The sequence below is a fragment of the Malaclemys terrapin genome, chromosome 4 (genome assembly GCF_027887155.1).
Source record: "Malaclemys terrapin pileata isolate rMalTer1 chromosome 4, rMalTer1.hap1, whole genome shotgun sequence".
Classification (NCBI taxonomy): Eukaryota; Metazoa; Chordata; order Testudines; family Emydidae; genus Malaclemys; species Malaclemys terrapin.
In genome coordinates, this window is record NC_071508.1 from 24469680 (window position 1) to 24485864 (window position 16185).

General features: G+C 50.5%; 1 protein-coding gene across 2 annotated transcripts in view; it reads right to left on the minus strand.

Annotated features, from left to right (window-relative positions):
• Positions 1-1427: 1427 nt before the first annotated feature.
• The window catches only part of SLC6A17 (solute carrier family 6 member 17), a 50572-nt gene continuing 35814 nt past the window's right edge, over positions 1428-16185 (minus strand). For both annotated transcript variants that reach the window (XM_054024883.1, XM_054024884.1), the window contains 9 exons: positions 13712-13838; positions 12842-13023; positions 10970-11080; positions 8757-8998; positions 7432-7624; positions 7058-7250; positions 5523-5682; positions 4357-4519; positions 1428-3763 (listed from right to left, as the gene is read on the minus strand). In XM_054024883.1, coding sequence (XP_053880858.1) covers positions 3395-3763; positions 4357-4519; positions 5523-5682; positions 7058-7250; positions 7432-7624; positions 8757-8998; positions 10970-11080; positions 12842-13023; positions 13712-13838 — 1740 coding nt within the window. In that variant the 3' untranslated portion in view covers positions 1428-3394. The remainder of the gene's footprint in view (positions 3764-4356; positions 4520-5522; positions 5683-7057; positions 7251-7431; positions 7625-8756; positions 8999-10969; positions 11081-12841; positions 13024-13711; positions 13839-16185) is intronic.

Here is a 16185-nt window from a genome sequence, read left to right on the forward strand (position 1 = left end):
TGGCTCTGTGTTTCTCCCATGAAGTTTGGAAAAGAGCCAATTCCTAACCCTTCTGATTCCCACTTGGGTTTAAATTCTCTCTCATCTGAAGTGGAAATATCTTAGGGATGCTGGCATCTATCGAGCAGCTAATGGACACGGAACTGGATCCTTCCAGGGCCATCCTGCAGCTGCTCCATCCCCATCTGGAAGCAAGTGCACCAGCTAGGCAAAACCAGCCTCAGATGCAAAGAGCTCAACTCTGCACAGGGCATGTCCATCACTTTCACTCTGCTCCGAAGGGTAGCAGGACCCACATGGTGACTCCTAATGCATCGCCCAGGAAAACAAGGTGAATCGAGAGAAAGAGTCTTCACGGTGATGGTACAAAAGCCAGAGAAAGTGACACAAGCCTTAGTGGCTTGTGGGAACCCAGTGGGTCCTACTGAGCAGAAGTGAAATGGTGTTTGAGTGTAAACGGGTGGGGGTGGGTCTGATTTGCATCTCACGCAATCTTTTTTTAGTGTGTTTATCCTCAACCCCCTGCGAGGTAGAGCAGTGCTGTCACAGCTGGAGAACTGAGGCACAGGGAGACAAAGGCCCAGATCCTGAAAGGTATTTCTGTTGATTGCAATGGGAGTTAGGGGCCCAAATACCTTCCAGGATTGGGGCCTGAGGGACTTGCTCAAGGTCCCACAAGACGTCTGTGGCAGTGCAAGGAATGAAGGTCTGTCTCCCACGCCATAGGCTAACACCCTAACCCAAAGGCAGCAGAAGCTTGCTTTGAATGGGGGTGGAGGGATGGGAGGGAGGCCAGTGAGCATGCAAAGCCAGTGTAACTTACCCCCCTGGGGCAAGATCTCCAGCTGGTGTAAACTGGAATAATGACTGTGAAATCAGTGGAGCTACACTACTTTACACCAGCATGGATTTGGCTCGTTGGACCCAATTCTGATCTCATCTATACCAGTGCAGATCAGGAGTGTCTCCACTGGCATCAATGGAGTTACACCAGGATAAAACCACTGTCAGATCAGAATCAGGCCCGTTTGGCATTCTGTGCAGCCCTCATTCAGCTCTGACGTGAGCAGGTGGAGCTTCCACTGAAAGCAATTGGAGCCGTACCCACTTAAGCTTGAATATGACCCCAATATATTAGAGAAGGGTTGGGAGCACAAAACAAAGGAGGGGGATGTTCTACTTCATCGTATACCCATTTGCTAGTTGTCTCTCCAGCTACGCGCCGTTCTGACCCATGGTACATAAGTCACCCTAACTGAATGCCACAGTGGTGCATGAACACAACATTATGGACACATTGTTTCTGACTCAGAAGATTGCAAGGGAGATGTACCCCTTGCCTGTGGTTGCCGAGTCATGTGACCTTAGCTTGGAAAAGCACCATGGGTGGCTTAGGGGAGAACTGATTTTTAGTGCAGGGATGGGTGTTAGGGGTTCGATTCCCAGCAGTGCCACTGCTTCACACTGTAACCATGGCCCAGTCGGTGCCTCAGTTTCCCCGCCTGTAAAATGGCTACTGCGGGGCTCAATTAATGTCCATAAAGTGCTTCCAGACCCTTGGATGGCAGGTGCAATAGAAGGGTCAACGGTTATTATTTAAAGGCTCACAGGTTGCATGAGGGAAGCCTCAGAAGAGATGGACCTATGGGCAGAAACGGTGCTAATGGAAACGAACGAAGCAGCAAAAAGCTCCAGGGCTTTTCACCCGTCCTTCAGTCTTTCCATGTTTCCTCAAGAGGGCATGGACTCTCAGCAGAGGGGAAAGCAAAGGATGAGAGGGGAGAAGGTCTCCCAGTCTTTGCAAGGACAAGGGGAGATCAGCCTGGCCTATGCGTTGGCATGAAATACCATCGAGCTGGCGCTAAGTACAACAGGAGTAAGAAAGGGCAGGTTAAAAAAAGTGTACTTAAATGGATGGGAGAGACCCACAATTATTTCCCCCACCCAAACCCTAAATCTCATGGATGGGTGTGACAGACATGGGTCTGGGTCGCCACCAGCCATGCCAAGACCTCACACTAATGTACAGGAGACTCCGTAACACACAGTGCACATTGCAACCTACGTTTCCATACCACTGCAAACTCGGCATGGAGCCTCTGAGCCAACTACACCCCTGCTGTAAGGCTGACGTCTACGAAGATACACCAGGGAGGAATTTGGACCCTTGCTTTTAGATGCATGAGGCTAGTGAACAGGAAGAAACACACACAGTCAGCTTCCATTACACCCAGATGACACCACTCTAAATAAGGACAGAATTTAGATCATGGGACTCTATTTCCTACAAAAGCTAACTCAAGATTGTAATTAGAATCCAATACCCCCAGCTTCTCTCTACTCATCTCTGTATCTAGGAGGGCTAGGGTCTATCATTCACCAGTCCAGGGGGCTTCTTTCACACAGTGCATTGAAAATGAAAATCCTGGGGCTGGAGCTTGCTCACAGTTACCCAATTGCAAATCAGGAACGACTTCAGGGGTCACTCCTGATCTACACCAGCGTCACCCTGCTCAAATTCTGGCCTGTGGACATGGCACATGCTCACACACCTGAAATCGTGGTTGCACCGGAGGTCCTGTGCCACTTTGGATGGATAACACTGTATAATAAGTGTGTGTGCTCACTGCAGCTCAGTTTAGAATGAGATCCCACCCCACCCTGACATGACTCATGGACATATTCCCCATGTGTGTTGAACCAACATCCGTAGTAACACAACAGATACCAAAGGGTCAGCTAGTTGCTGGCGCTCACTGTAAAGTGTTGTCCACTCAAGATGCGTCTCCGCTGGGTGAAAAATGTCCACTAAAGCTGAGCTCTGAGTGTGTCCAGAGCTACAAACCCAAAGGAGGTGCCACGACCACCACCCCATCAGGTGATGGCTGTCCATCGGGCTATGAACATGGGTGGTCAAATGTGATCAATGGAATAAGAGCCATCTCTTCTCCTAACTAGGGGAAAACCAAGAGGAGGGGGAAGAACTCCAGGTTATAAGAGGAAACGTCTTTGGCTGTCACCTTATTTTGTATCCCTTCTCTGTTCTCTCGATGCTTGGAAACCAAGAGATGCTTGGCTTGATCTCCAATTTTCTCTCTCTGGAAACACACCCATCAAATTTATTGCAGTGTCTTCTTGTTTTTTTTTTTTCACAAGGGCAGCTGACAAGGGATCCTGCCTGATTGGAATTGCTGAGAGGGAAATCCAGGACCCTCCCACGATCCCTTCTTCCCGACCTTGCCTGGGAAATGGCTGCTTACTTGCTAACATTCTAGGAAGGGTTTCTTCTTTTTTTCCCCTTTTTGTTCCACAAATGGACAGGATCCATTCCCCAGTTGCCTCCTCTCCTAGGCGCTGGGGGTGGCGGGGTGGGGTGAGGGCTGGTGGGTGGCCATCACAGTTCAGATTCAGGGGTGCTGGCCAAGTGGTACCCACTTCCATAGCGTCCGTTGGGTGCACTGCTCATCTCCATTGGGGAAGCGTTTCCCGGGCCCAGGTAGGAACGGTGCATGGGCATCGGGGACGGGGTCTCGCTGGGCACTTTGCTCAAAATGAAGCGAGTCTCATCATTGTCCTCCAGGTTGGAGATGTCCTTCATCATCCGGCCCTTCTTGTAGGTGACGGAGAGGGCGTTGGAGCCATCAGACACCAGGTGGAACTGACGGAGGATGAAGACCACGGGCAGTGGGAGGGTGGCCAGGATGATGAGGCAGATGAGGATGGCCATAGCCCACATTGGGTAATAGAGAAACTTCTCTGTAGCCTGGAAGAGAAAGAGGTAGCTTCATTACAGTGGACGTGAGTGTCTACACCTCCATGAAGGCACATGGGCAGATGACAGGAGGTTATCATTGTGGAGTAAAGTCAAGGTCATTGTGGTCTTGGTCCTCCAGGTCCTAGAGAGGACCAGGACACGGTGTATAGGGGAACTTAATAAAGGGAGGCAGGAGGCCACTGTCTAGCTCTCTGCCGATTCACCTGATGTCTGAGGGAAGGGGATACAGAGAGATCCATCTACTGTAGGTGTGCTTATCACGAAGGAAAACTTTCTCAGAGTCTGGTTGTCCCTCACCCATCGTCTCCCGCCAACTGTGTGGTCTATATAAGAAGGAAAGGGCAGTTTGGAGCTTCAGGGATGGAGGTGGAGGTGGACAGGAAGTCAATTACCAAACACTGTGGAAGCAGAGAATTCCCAGCTGCTAACCTGGAACCAAACCTTCACTCAGTGTTTACCCAGGCATTACGCAGGCAGACTTCCCATGAGGAAGGTAAGGACCGAGTGAAAACTGAGTAAGGGCCTCAGGGTTGGAACTGTGGAGGAGAGGACTCACTAAAAGCTGGTATTCCTGTACTCACCTCCTCTCTGATCCAAGCGCTGTAGCCCGGTGGGTTGACTCCCAGCTGGATGATGCTGGCTGTCATTAGCACAGCCATGCAGAGGGGAGAGACGTACTTCCAGGTGTAGAAGTAGAAGATGTACGGCCGGAAGCCCAGCATTTCTGTCAGTTCCTGCATGAACCTGGAGAGAAAGGAGAGGAAATCCAAATGGATGGAGCACAAGAGTCCTGCCTTCTCCTTTCTCACCACTTCAGATGGAAAACTCCTACCCAGGAACCGCCTCAGTGAACTAAGCATTGGGTGACCCTAGAAACAGTCAGAGGTCAGCTTAGATCCAGAGAAGGATCCAAAAGCTTCTCTTAGCTTTTTGAAGCTCTTGAAGCTACAGAGCTGGCCTGGGAAAAGTCCACATGAGGGACTCCAGGAGCCCCCAGATGATCCCAGGAACAGCTACCTTGGGACTGCAGCATTCCTGATTCCGGACCCCTCTCGAATCCTCAAGTGAAGGGAAATGAAAAGCAATGAAGACAAGTGGAACCAAACATTTCAGAGACAGTTTGGTTCCAGGATGGGGTTACGTTTTCCAAATTATATTTTAGCCGGCTGTACACTTAGACCAAGTTCTAAATCCCCTCTTTATATCTGGGTGAAGTGCTATGGCTTGCCTTATATGCAGGAGGACAGAGTCCACGATCATAATGGCCCCTTTCTGGCCAATGGGCCAGATTCTCAGTCGCCCTGTGCCTTATGTGGTATTGTATACCAACCCACGGTGGGTGCAATACACGACTGTTCCGATCTGTACTTCTTTTGCATGGGTGAAGATGACTTCACCAATTGCAGGACCAGGGAGAATCTGGCCCTGTGAGCTCGTGACTATCTGTCGACCCCTCCAGGGTTAGAACTCCTTGATGGGACCTCTACAAATGCCTTCAGGACTGGCCCATGCTCTGGTCCTAGCCCTGGGATTAGAGAGGGGGGAAAACTGTTGATCCCTGCCTCAAGCTTTGCCTATCATTGCTCCGAACCTTGAGGTGCCACCTTGGGACAGAGAAAGGTGGCTTGGCACTAACCCCTGTACCGTTACATATTTGGAGCAAGAGATTAAAGGAGAAAGCTTAGGAATCCAGCCAGGCTAATAGAGGCAGCAGAGGTGTCATTATTGCCATTGCGTGAGTTCTTACTTCTTGGTGCCATAAATCCAGGCCACAGCAATGTTCTCCAGGATCACCACAACCGTGAGCGGTAGCGTGGCAGAGTAATCATCAAACATGGTGACGAAGTAATTCCCCGAGTGCTGCACGAAGATCAAACCTATCAGGAAGGCGACGATGCAACAGCCAACTGCAAAGAGCACATGGTCACAGTCAGCATACTCCTCCAGGGGAACGCAGAACTCAGGGAGGGGGAAGAATGGGGTTCTAATAACTCCCCCAGCCTAAATTAATACATCCTCAAATCTGCTGATGGAATAGTAAATAATGACAACAAGAAGCATTTCTGATCATCAGTGAGTCTAGCAACCTGCTGAGACCGCTGTGGCTACAAACCTAGGCTAATGCACCGGTCTCTACTGTTGCCTTGTCCTCCCACTGTTTGCCTCTTTTGTCGCCTGGGCCCTGATCCTGCAAAGTCTTATGCACGTGCTTAACTTTCATCTCTGGGACCAGTCCCATTGCAATCAGTTGCAGGCGGAGGAAGGATGGGTCAGTGGTTCTCAGAGAAAAATAGGAAGTTTATTATTATTATGATTTGCATTACAGCAGCAAGTAGGAGCCCCAGCCATGGTCAAGGTCCCATTGTGCAAGGCACCACACATACATATTGTGAGATAGCCCTGCCGTGAAGAAGTTCTAAAAGACAATGGGAGGAAGGGAAACTGAGGCACAGAGCAACAACATGACTTGCCAACTGTCAAGAGCTAGTCAGTGGCAGAGCCAGGAATAGAACCCAGGTCTCCTGAGGCCCAGTCTAGTGCCCTCCCGCACAATTCATCTCCCTCTGCTTTGGGATTGCTAGGGACAGCAGGTGCCGTGTTAATATTAAATCATTAAATGCATTGAGGAGAACTAGCGATGAACATGAATGGCAGTGGAGAAGGCACACTGTGTGTGTCCAAAACACTCCGAAATGCTGAGGCCACTAAAGGTGCAGATCTGGATCTGAAACACCTCCAAAGTTTTGGGTCTGGAGTTTCGGTTCTGGCCCATCTCTACTTATGACATTTGTTGCTTCAATGTTATTTGCAGTCATGGATCCATAGCCTGGCACTCCCAAGAGCAGAAGGAAGCAGGGTTCTTCCCACCTCCAAACGTCGTCACCTTTCCAACCCGCTCCCAGCAACTCAACAGCCAATCCAGTGCCTAGGTAACTCTGGGCCTCACTAGATCCAGAGTTCCATTCCTCCCCCCACCTCCCTCCCACATTCAGCCCCTTCCTCATCCAGGTTTTGCTCAGAAATCCCTCCGGGAGCAAGCTCTGCTCCCCTGGTCCTGCTAACCTTGGGCCCTTCCTATAATGCAGGCAGAGAGATGAGGTATCTGTGCACGCTCCTGGGACATCCTAAGCTTCAGCCCTGCTGGTGGAGATGAGATCTGACTGGGCCTCACAAACCAGCTGACGCTGCAGTCTCCAATCCACCTGCTCGAGTCACCGTGCCCACCCCAAGGAAATGGAGAACCCCCTGCCCCCAAGGCAGTGCAGCCAGAAAGAACCTCACCTGTGAAAACTTCCTTCCGCACCTTGAAGGTGTCAATGATAGGGGTAGTGATACCCGCCATGGTCCCAATCATGCTGCCCAGCCCCAGGTTTATCAGCATCAGGAAGAACATCACGGACCAGAAAGGAGAAGCTGGGAAGTGGGTCATGGCTTCAGTGAAGGCAATGAAGGCCAGGCCGGTTCCCTGCACTGACTGCATGGGGGGAGAAGAGGGACAGCTGTGTCAGACTCGGGAGAGAAATACACTGGGGACATGTGCATAAAAACACACATGCATCTGCAAGCCCAACAGCTACACCTACACCCAAATCCCACCCCCTGCCCCTGAGCTACCCCTAGCTCTGAAGCGAATGCAAAGGATCGTCCCCAAGCACCTTGTTGAGCTCATCCTCTAGCAGGCAGGGGTCCAAGCCCAGCTCCTTGAAGTGATCCTCCTTCACCGTCATGATCACTTGGTACATCTCGCTGTAGTCCTTGGCCGTGAGATGGGAGAAGTTCACGTGGGGCGGGATGAGGTCATGGCTCAGGACGTGGGTGTTCAGGTAGCCCAGGATCTTCTCAGTGTTCCTATGGGGAGCAAAGCCAGAGTCACCCATGGAGCCCCCACCCTGCAATGGAGATGAGGTGGGATGTGATCACCCCCTATGGGCCAGGCAGGGCACTGCGTGTGGAGGCAGGACAATGGGAGCAAGGTGGGGCATCATCAGCAACATTCTCCCGCAACATAGGTGCACCGGGAGGCAACCCTGCCATCAAAAGCACTGAGGGTTGTACATTCTCTCTCCTCCTGCATCCAGCATTAGCCTCCATCTCTGCAGCACTCACTGTGAGTACAAGGAGAAAAGCTGCCTTGGCTACCAACTCTAGACCGTGATCTCTCTGGGATCAGCAAGCGTCAGACCAGTCTGTGCAGCAGTCCCCAGACGCCAGCACTGCTCCAATGCTTGCCCCTCAGGTTTATAACTTCGACGTAGGTAGTGCCACTCGTCCAGAGATCCAAAAGCACTGTGCTCTTTTTAGAAACTCGGTATAGAGCTCACTTCACCCAGCGCTGAAACGCAGCCACTTCTGCGGTAGAGCGCAGCAGCTCTTTAACATCACATAGCTACGCACCAGGTGAGGACAGGAAGTAAAAGAGAATCCCGTCTCCAGCTGAAATTGGAGGAGGAATTTAGAATGTAATTAGCCAAGTTGGATTTGCCCAGGACAGTCAGGCCAATACCTCAGCTTTAAGCTTGGATTTCCAAAGGGATGTAAGGTCTCATTAGAAGCTGAGGGGGATTGGGTACTTAGTTTATGACTCAGAGAGAAAGAGCACCCTGCAGTGAGTCACCAGCAATACCCTAGACATGGAGACCTCCCATTCAGGCCCAGTATAGCTGCTGAGATCAGCTGCACCAACCAGGTATTATGGTTTCATTTATCCCTGTAACAATCTTTTCATCTCCGTTGGGTCATGAATGGAGACTGAACTGGGAGCTCCTGGACCTAAAAGCATGAGCTTTGAATGCATGCACTAAAAGAATAGGGCCCAGATCCTCAACGGCATTTAGGCACCTAACTCCCATTGAAATCAATCTTTGAGGATCTGGGCCCAGAAGATACTGAATATGCATCCCCATTTGTGTGGGTTCACCCTCTGGGCGGGAGACCAAGGCCAGGAGAAGGGCCCTGGGAAGTGAGAGGAATCCACACGTACTCCACCACACATTTCTCATTCATGATGTTGGCCTTGAACCCCAGCACGGCGAAGACCACCAGGGTGGCCAACACGGAGGTGAAGAAGTTGATGAAGGAGACGAGGGTGGCGTCGAAGTGGCAGTTATTGTCCTGCTTGTTGTAGCTGGAGAAAGCGATGACACCTCCAAAGCCCAGGCCCAGGGCGAAGAAGACCTGAGTGGCCGCCTCTCGCCACACCTGGGGGTCCAGCATCTTGTCAAGCTGGGAGGGGAGAGAAAGTGGGAGGAGCCTGGTGAGACGCCCCATCTCCCTGTTCACTCAGCCTGTCGGGTCCAGGGAAACCCAGCACACCCATCACTGGCGCCAAGCCAGTGACGTCCCTTGTGGTAATGGGTGGGTGGAGGCTCAATATGTAGAACCTTGGGCTCCATGTGCTAGCCGGGGCCATGGGCTCATGCCCACTGCACCTTGGACTACACTTGATCAGGGTTTTCACATATGCATATGGATTTGGAGAAGCAAAGAATATAATTCCCTCCCAAACAAACACCCCCTCTAATGAGGGTAGTGAGCCCATTGTGCTTACGTAGCCTATTCCACTCACAGTTCTCTAAGAGTTAGGTGTCACCATCTCTAATTTACAGATGGGGAAACTGAGGCACTGAGAAGGGGGAATTGTCATACAGTGACCGAGCTGGGAATAAGAACCCAGCCTGCTTGATGCCTGAGCATGTCTGTGCTCCAACCACGAGACCAAAGTGCTTTTCATGGATATCAAAGACCCTTCAAAGCAAGTGTGGTTAGCTTCTTTTCAGAGATGGGGAAGTGACTGGCCCAGGGTCACACACTGAGTCAGCAGAGCTGAGAAGAGCGCCCAAGTTTCCGGACGTTCACTCAGATCCCCCATCCACTAAACCGTCCTCTCCATGAGCTCCCTGTCTTTAATACCTGCCCTCCCCACTACTATATAGTTACACCCAGGCACCCACTTTCCTTGCATTCTGCAGCGAGCTCCAATCTTCCCATCAGGACCACTGGCTGCTGACTTATCCCTTGCTGACTATGCTGTTTGCTGCCACGGGACCTGGAGTGCTGCAGGACCCCGCACTGCGTGGAGCGGGAGCTGGATGCTGAATTGCGGCGTGTTCATATATGCAAAGCAGCCGGAGGCTGCACAGAGCCAGCTCTCTCTAGCTATTTCCAGCACACGTCTCCCCGTGGTGCCTGAGTACCTTAGGAGTGCCCTACGCATTAACATTAATTGAGAGCTAATGCCTGTGTGATTAGCCTAGTTTGTTTTAAATTCTCCCCCCCCATCTCAGCTTCCCCTTTATAATAAAAGCCAGAGCTGTAGGACTGAAGTGTCTGGGTATCTCTCATCAAGCTATCATCATTAATATCTTGCAACAGCTTTGTGGGATGAGCTGATTCATTTACATCTCAGATTCATTAATTAATTAGCTAGTTAATTAATTGATACGTAACACTTATGGTTGCCTAGGTTTGTAACTGTGGAGGTTTGTCTGCCAGTCAGCATCTGTCATAGAGGCAGCCCCATGAAGTTTTAAAATGTAGCCCATGGCGACAAGCACAGAGACTGCAGGTGCCAACCAGCAATGCCCCACCTTGAGCTAAGAGACCTGCCCCCCCAAACATTGCATGCTGGGAGCTGTAGTTTCCTTTAGCTGCACCCCTACATTAAAGATACAGTCTGCCCCACTTTTGTAAATTAGGTGTGGTCTTGGGGTCCTGACTGTTTCAATGGCACTGGGTTTAGGCACCCTGATTTCCTGTAGGGGGCGTGTGTAGCACTGATTGTATGTGCATATAGGGTTGTGTAAGGCTGTGTGCAGCTGCATTGCATGCATCTATGTGTGTGTGTGTGTACAGTTGTGTGTGTCAATCTGTTTCCTAGTGTGAACCAATGATATGTGTAAATGGGACTGGGTGTGTGCACAGGGCTCATTGCATGTGTGTAGTTGTATGTAGGTAGGTGTAATTTTGTGTATGTGTGTGCACCTGCCTATGGTTGATATAGGAAGCAGCCTCCTCCCTCCAGGGAAATGAAGGAGCAAGCCAGAAGGAATGGGAGCCTGTGTCGTGATCATGGACCTCTGCCTTTATCTCCCACCCAAACTCATCATGAAATCAGCAGGGCAAGCAGCCTTGCGAAATGGCCCTGTCCCTCTCTGATCAGGCAGAGGGGCTGTACAGCGAGCGCTGGTCACTTACCTTAGGAGTGAACATGTGCAGGATCCCATCTATCGCCCCTCTCAGGAGCAGCCCCCGCACCAGGAAGCAAAGGAGCACCACATAGGGGAAGAGGGAGCTGAAGTACATCACCTAGGAGAGAGGAGACCCAACGTGACAAGCACAGCTACCGCCTCCCACACTGACACTCAGGCAGGGCCCGTTCCCTTCTGCACACAATCCCCCGACAGAAAAGGAGCAGGAGGGGGAGAGAATGCTACTCTGAAAGAGAAGCATTGAGCCTCTATAAGTCAGCATGAAACATGTTGCAGCATTAAGGCGCATTGTGCTGCTGGGATTGTTGCCCTTCAATACCTAAATGCCAGTTCTATCTGCCATGGCACAAGGAGGCGCTGTGCTGCTAGGGATGCTGCCCTCCATAGCCTGAACCTATCCCCTTTATACTGTAGCATGGTGTAACAAGTACAGTACAGTCTCTCAAAAAGATTTGAACCTACCACCTTTAGCACTGACCTTTACCACTGGAAGAGCCTCCATTTGGTTGTAGCAGTAGTAGGCTGTTATCCTCCTTATGACCCAGCCACTAGGGAAGAGTCGGGATGCAACGCATACTTGATTGGCATGAGGGGGCCCTGGGCGGCTATGCTGACTACCCGTGTAACCTGGGCCTATTTCTAGTGCTCAGGTGAGCATGCATTAACAGAGTCCAGTGTGTCACACTTAATCTGAGCAGGGAAGTTTGGCTGTTAATGCTCCACTTTTGTTCTCTGCTTGGTGCAGAGCATCTGGTGCCTCTTTGTATTGCTGGGATGGCAGCCTGGGGACTCATTGCCCTGATGCTCTACAGCAGAGTTACGGGGACACACAGTGTTCCGGCATCTCAGCTGGGATTTTACCCTTCAGAACTCCCTCGCCTTGCTCCGTAATGAGACACGGCCTTTTTCATAGCGCCAAATGTGAACATCATTGAAATGTTCATTGCAGCCTTCTCCCCAAGCCTCTGATCGAGCCCTGGTTGGGTCTGGTGCCTACCAATTCCCATCGGTGCCGCCTGCCAACCCAGCAAGACAGGCTGGGCGTTGTGGCAGCTTCCTCGGAACAGAGTTTCCTCAGCACTGCCAAGGGCAACTAGCGCAAAAGGTCAAACCTCGCTCTGGGCCCAAATCATCACACGTGGGTGCCCAATGTGTCATAGCCAGGCGCCCAGCCTGATCGTCACAGGTGCAGAACATGCACAAGCCCCCCTGAAGTCATAGGGACACGGGACTGGAAGGGACCTCCCAGGGCATCCATTCCAGTCCCCTGCTATCGCAGGCAACCCCATTCATAAGTGTTTGCCCCACTACTCCTATTGGAAGCCTGTTCCGAAACCTCACTGCTCTGATGGTTCTAATTCTAATCGCCAGCCTAGATTTATTCCTGGCCAGTTAATCCCCATTTGTTCCTGGGCCAGCATGGTCCTTTAGCTTAAATAGCGTCAGCCTTTTTCACAGCTGGTCAGTGGGGAGCTGCAGATGGCCAGAACCTCAGAACACCAGCTCATTTCCATTAGGGGACCTACAGGCTGAGATCTCAACATGGTGGCAGAAGTTAATACCCGATCACACACCACGGGTATCTGCAGAGGTCAGTCATGATGGTTACATCAGCAGGGCCACATTCCTAGCAGGAATAAACTCACCAGCTGTAGAAACCTCCTACCTCCAGGCACAAGCAGCTGCAGACATTCCTACCTTCTCAGACACTCCATAGCTACACTACTACCCAGCTGCTCTTTTGTAGACACTCCCCAGCACTGGTTGCATTTACTCCTATTATCCTTGGTGCACGTAACATCACTTCAGCCACTCGCAGGAAACAAGGCTTGTGGCTCTGGCCCTTGCTGACCCTCACCTTCCCTGAAGACTGAATTCCTTTGATCACGGCCAATCCCACGATGCTCCAGGCCGTCAGCAGGCACAGGGTCATCTTCCAGTTGAGCCCTCCGCCCTCTGAGATGGAGCTGGAAATCTCCAGAGCCTCCCGGTACCAGAAGTAGGTGGTAGCGGAGCTCTTCTCACATTCTGCCTCCACAACTGAAACAAACACGGGCCAGGAGAGGTTGGGTTGCTGGAAAGCACCCCCCTCCCTTGAGGGTAACATGTCATTAAGAACCCGCCTAAGTCCCAGGGCGGCCAGCCGTCATTTACAAATGTCTGTACAGCACTTGGGGGATTGGAGCTTGGTTGATTTTTAATAGCAAAGAGGGGATAGAAAGATGCGAACAAATGAAAATAAGATGTTAAATAAGTGATGCAATTTACACCTGCCATAAAATATTCCCAAGTATACCAGGGAGATGTTCAGATGTTACTAAACACGCTCTGTATTGGGCTCTCAGGAACCAGCTAGATGAGCACTCCGAATTCAATTACCAGCTGCCAAATCCATCTGCAATCCCGATAGCAGGCATGCCACAGTGGCTGTCTCCTTAGCGCAACCAGGCAAACATGTCCCAACACAACGCCATGTCCCACCAGTGGGGAAATACCCACAAAGAGACAGCAAGTGTCCCATGCGCTGCCACATCCCAGCATCCCCTAACCACGAGCATCCCCATCCAGTGACAACTATCAGCAATGGAAACTACCCACAACCCCGGAAGCAACTCCCCAGATCCAATGCCTTGTCCCAGCAGCTGGAACCATTTGCAACCCTAACAGCTCTTGTCCACGTCCCGTCTCCCAGCACCTGCCGAGCTGGAGAGACAACAAAATTACTCACCAGCCACTGTGCCATTTTTAACGATGGGGCACTCGCTCCAGGGGAGCGGATACTGGAAGGATTTAAAGAAGTAAAAGATGCTCCAGCCGATGATCACATTATAATAAAGACCGACAAAGAAGCAGACCTAGGGGAGGGAAAATAACATAGTGTTTAGATCCCACACGGTGCATCCCTTATACAGACCTGACGCTGACCAGGAAACTCTGGGACAACAAGGCAGCTGGGGTGATGAGACGTGGTAATCTGGGCCTGATCCCAAAGTCTGGTGATGTGAATGGAAAAACTCCCATTGACTGCAATGGGCCAATGGATCAGGCCATTAGAATGTTCACTTCCAATGACCATGAGAGACCCGGAGCTTTACTACGATGGACCTTCAGAAAAAGCAAATTTTAAGTTTGAATTCCAATTCTTCAATCTCGTTCTTCAATCCAAGGTCTAACATGGTCCACTGGCTGGGAGCTGAAGCAAGACCAATTCAGACTAGAAACAAGGTGCACGTTTTTAACAGTTAGGGGAATTAATGACTGGAACAACTGGCCAAGAACTGTGGTGAGTTCTCCAGCCCTGGCCATTTTGGAATCGGGATTGGATGTTTTTCTAAAAGATCTGCTCAAATTCAAACAGGAATGAATTCCGGGAAGTCCGATGGCCTGTATTATGCAGGCGGTCAGACCAGATGATTACAGTGGTCCCTTCTGGCTAGATAATCTGTTCATTGCATCTTCCCCGAAGCGTTTGCAGTTTGTGCTGCGCAAGCTTATTAAATACGTGTTGTTGTCTTTTGCTCTTTACGCAACAAAAACAACGTGGAGAAACCACACAGGCACAGCTGGGTCCCAAATAACTGTGTTACTAACTATACACAGATAGGACGGGCCTAATCACAGACACATTGCTGCTTCTTTCTGGCACGTTCTAAGACACAGAACACAGTGAGTGTCACTAGCCGGTTGGCAAACCGTTTAAAGGGACACTACCTTATTTTCTGTATGCTACAATATGTGATCCAAGCAGGGAACAGGCCCAACACCACCCAACCCATGTAACTAACAGACACACAGCAATCCTTGGTGAAAATTCTTGCTGCATTATCCTCAGTCTGAGCTTTATTCAGAGAAGAAATTAGCAGAGAATTTTATCTAAATCGGTGCGATCACTTTGCTGTCTGCTCGCAAGCTGGAAGCAAAGGTGACATTGGCTGAATGAAAGATTCATCATGAATGAGTCGCTCGGCTGTGATTACATTCCAAACTGAATTCTGAATTGCCTGTGTAACCCACTGATCAGGATGTGTTGTGGGTGTCGTCCTCTGCACCTGATCCGCAGGGGACATGAGTCTGATACAGCCCTAATTTGAGAGGCTGGCTTTTTAGCTCATGATGTAAAGACTCATGTTTTCAGCTCCCGGTTCAATCTCTGGTGTTGACCAAGGTGGCAGCTGTCACACGTGTTTTTCAGTGAAGTTGTTTTCGATACGTAGTAGCCAAAGCTAAGAAATGAAAAGTTAAGGAAGAAACCAACAGCTCTGGGCTGCATGTCTGAGGCTGTGCCTGGATTAACACAGTCTATACTGGTGTAATGGACATCACACTCTGATCTCAAACTCCTGCAAAACCCACGGGGAATTGCTAGTGATGGTAGTACTGTGTGCTCTGGGAAAACCTGGAGCCAGGAGATAATGAGGCTAGAATGGGAGCCATTTATTACCACTTTACAATTGAACCTGCTGCAATGCACCATAACCAAATGCTCGGAGCTCACCTGCAAGGGACTATCTCTTCTAGGGCAATCCAGGATGAACCCCCTCATCCCCATCATGCCCTGGAACTAAGGTGAGAATCTCTATCCATTCAGAGACTATCCAAGGGACTGATTCTGTGAGGTGCTGAGCATCTCCTAATGTCCATAGGCTCCATTGAGGGCACTCAGTAGCTCTCAGCAGATGTCCAGCCCCCGGCTAGCACATCCTGTTTGTGCTGAACTTTTCCTCTTAGAAGCCCAGGTGAGACTGCCATATTGAGCTCAGGTGAGACTGCCATGTTGAGCCCAGGTGAGACTGCCATGTTGACCTCAGACTGAGGTGGAGCATTGCACCCCATCACTCACTAGACTGATTAGGCAAATGACAATGCACTTGAATTTCTATGTATAGGAATTACCTCCCCTGCTACCAAACTGCAGCCACCTCTGGGGTGGGACATGGCAGCTGTTTAACAGCACTCCTAACTGCCCAACAAAGGTGAAGAATACTATATCCGCTAGCTATGTAGTGGCCCACACTGGCGTCTGACCAGGACATTGGGGATAACACCCTGACTCTTGCAATAAGTGCTATGGGATTTTGATGACCACAAGTGGATACAACCCTGGTTTTACATCTCAACATCCTCAGACAAGTACCTCTTCCCAGGCTCCATGATGACTAAGGACGCTGCCGTGGCAGCTGGAAGTCTGTTTTGCTATTGCTC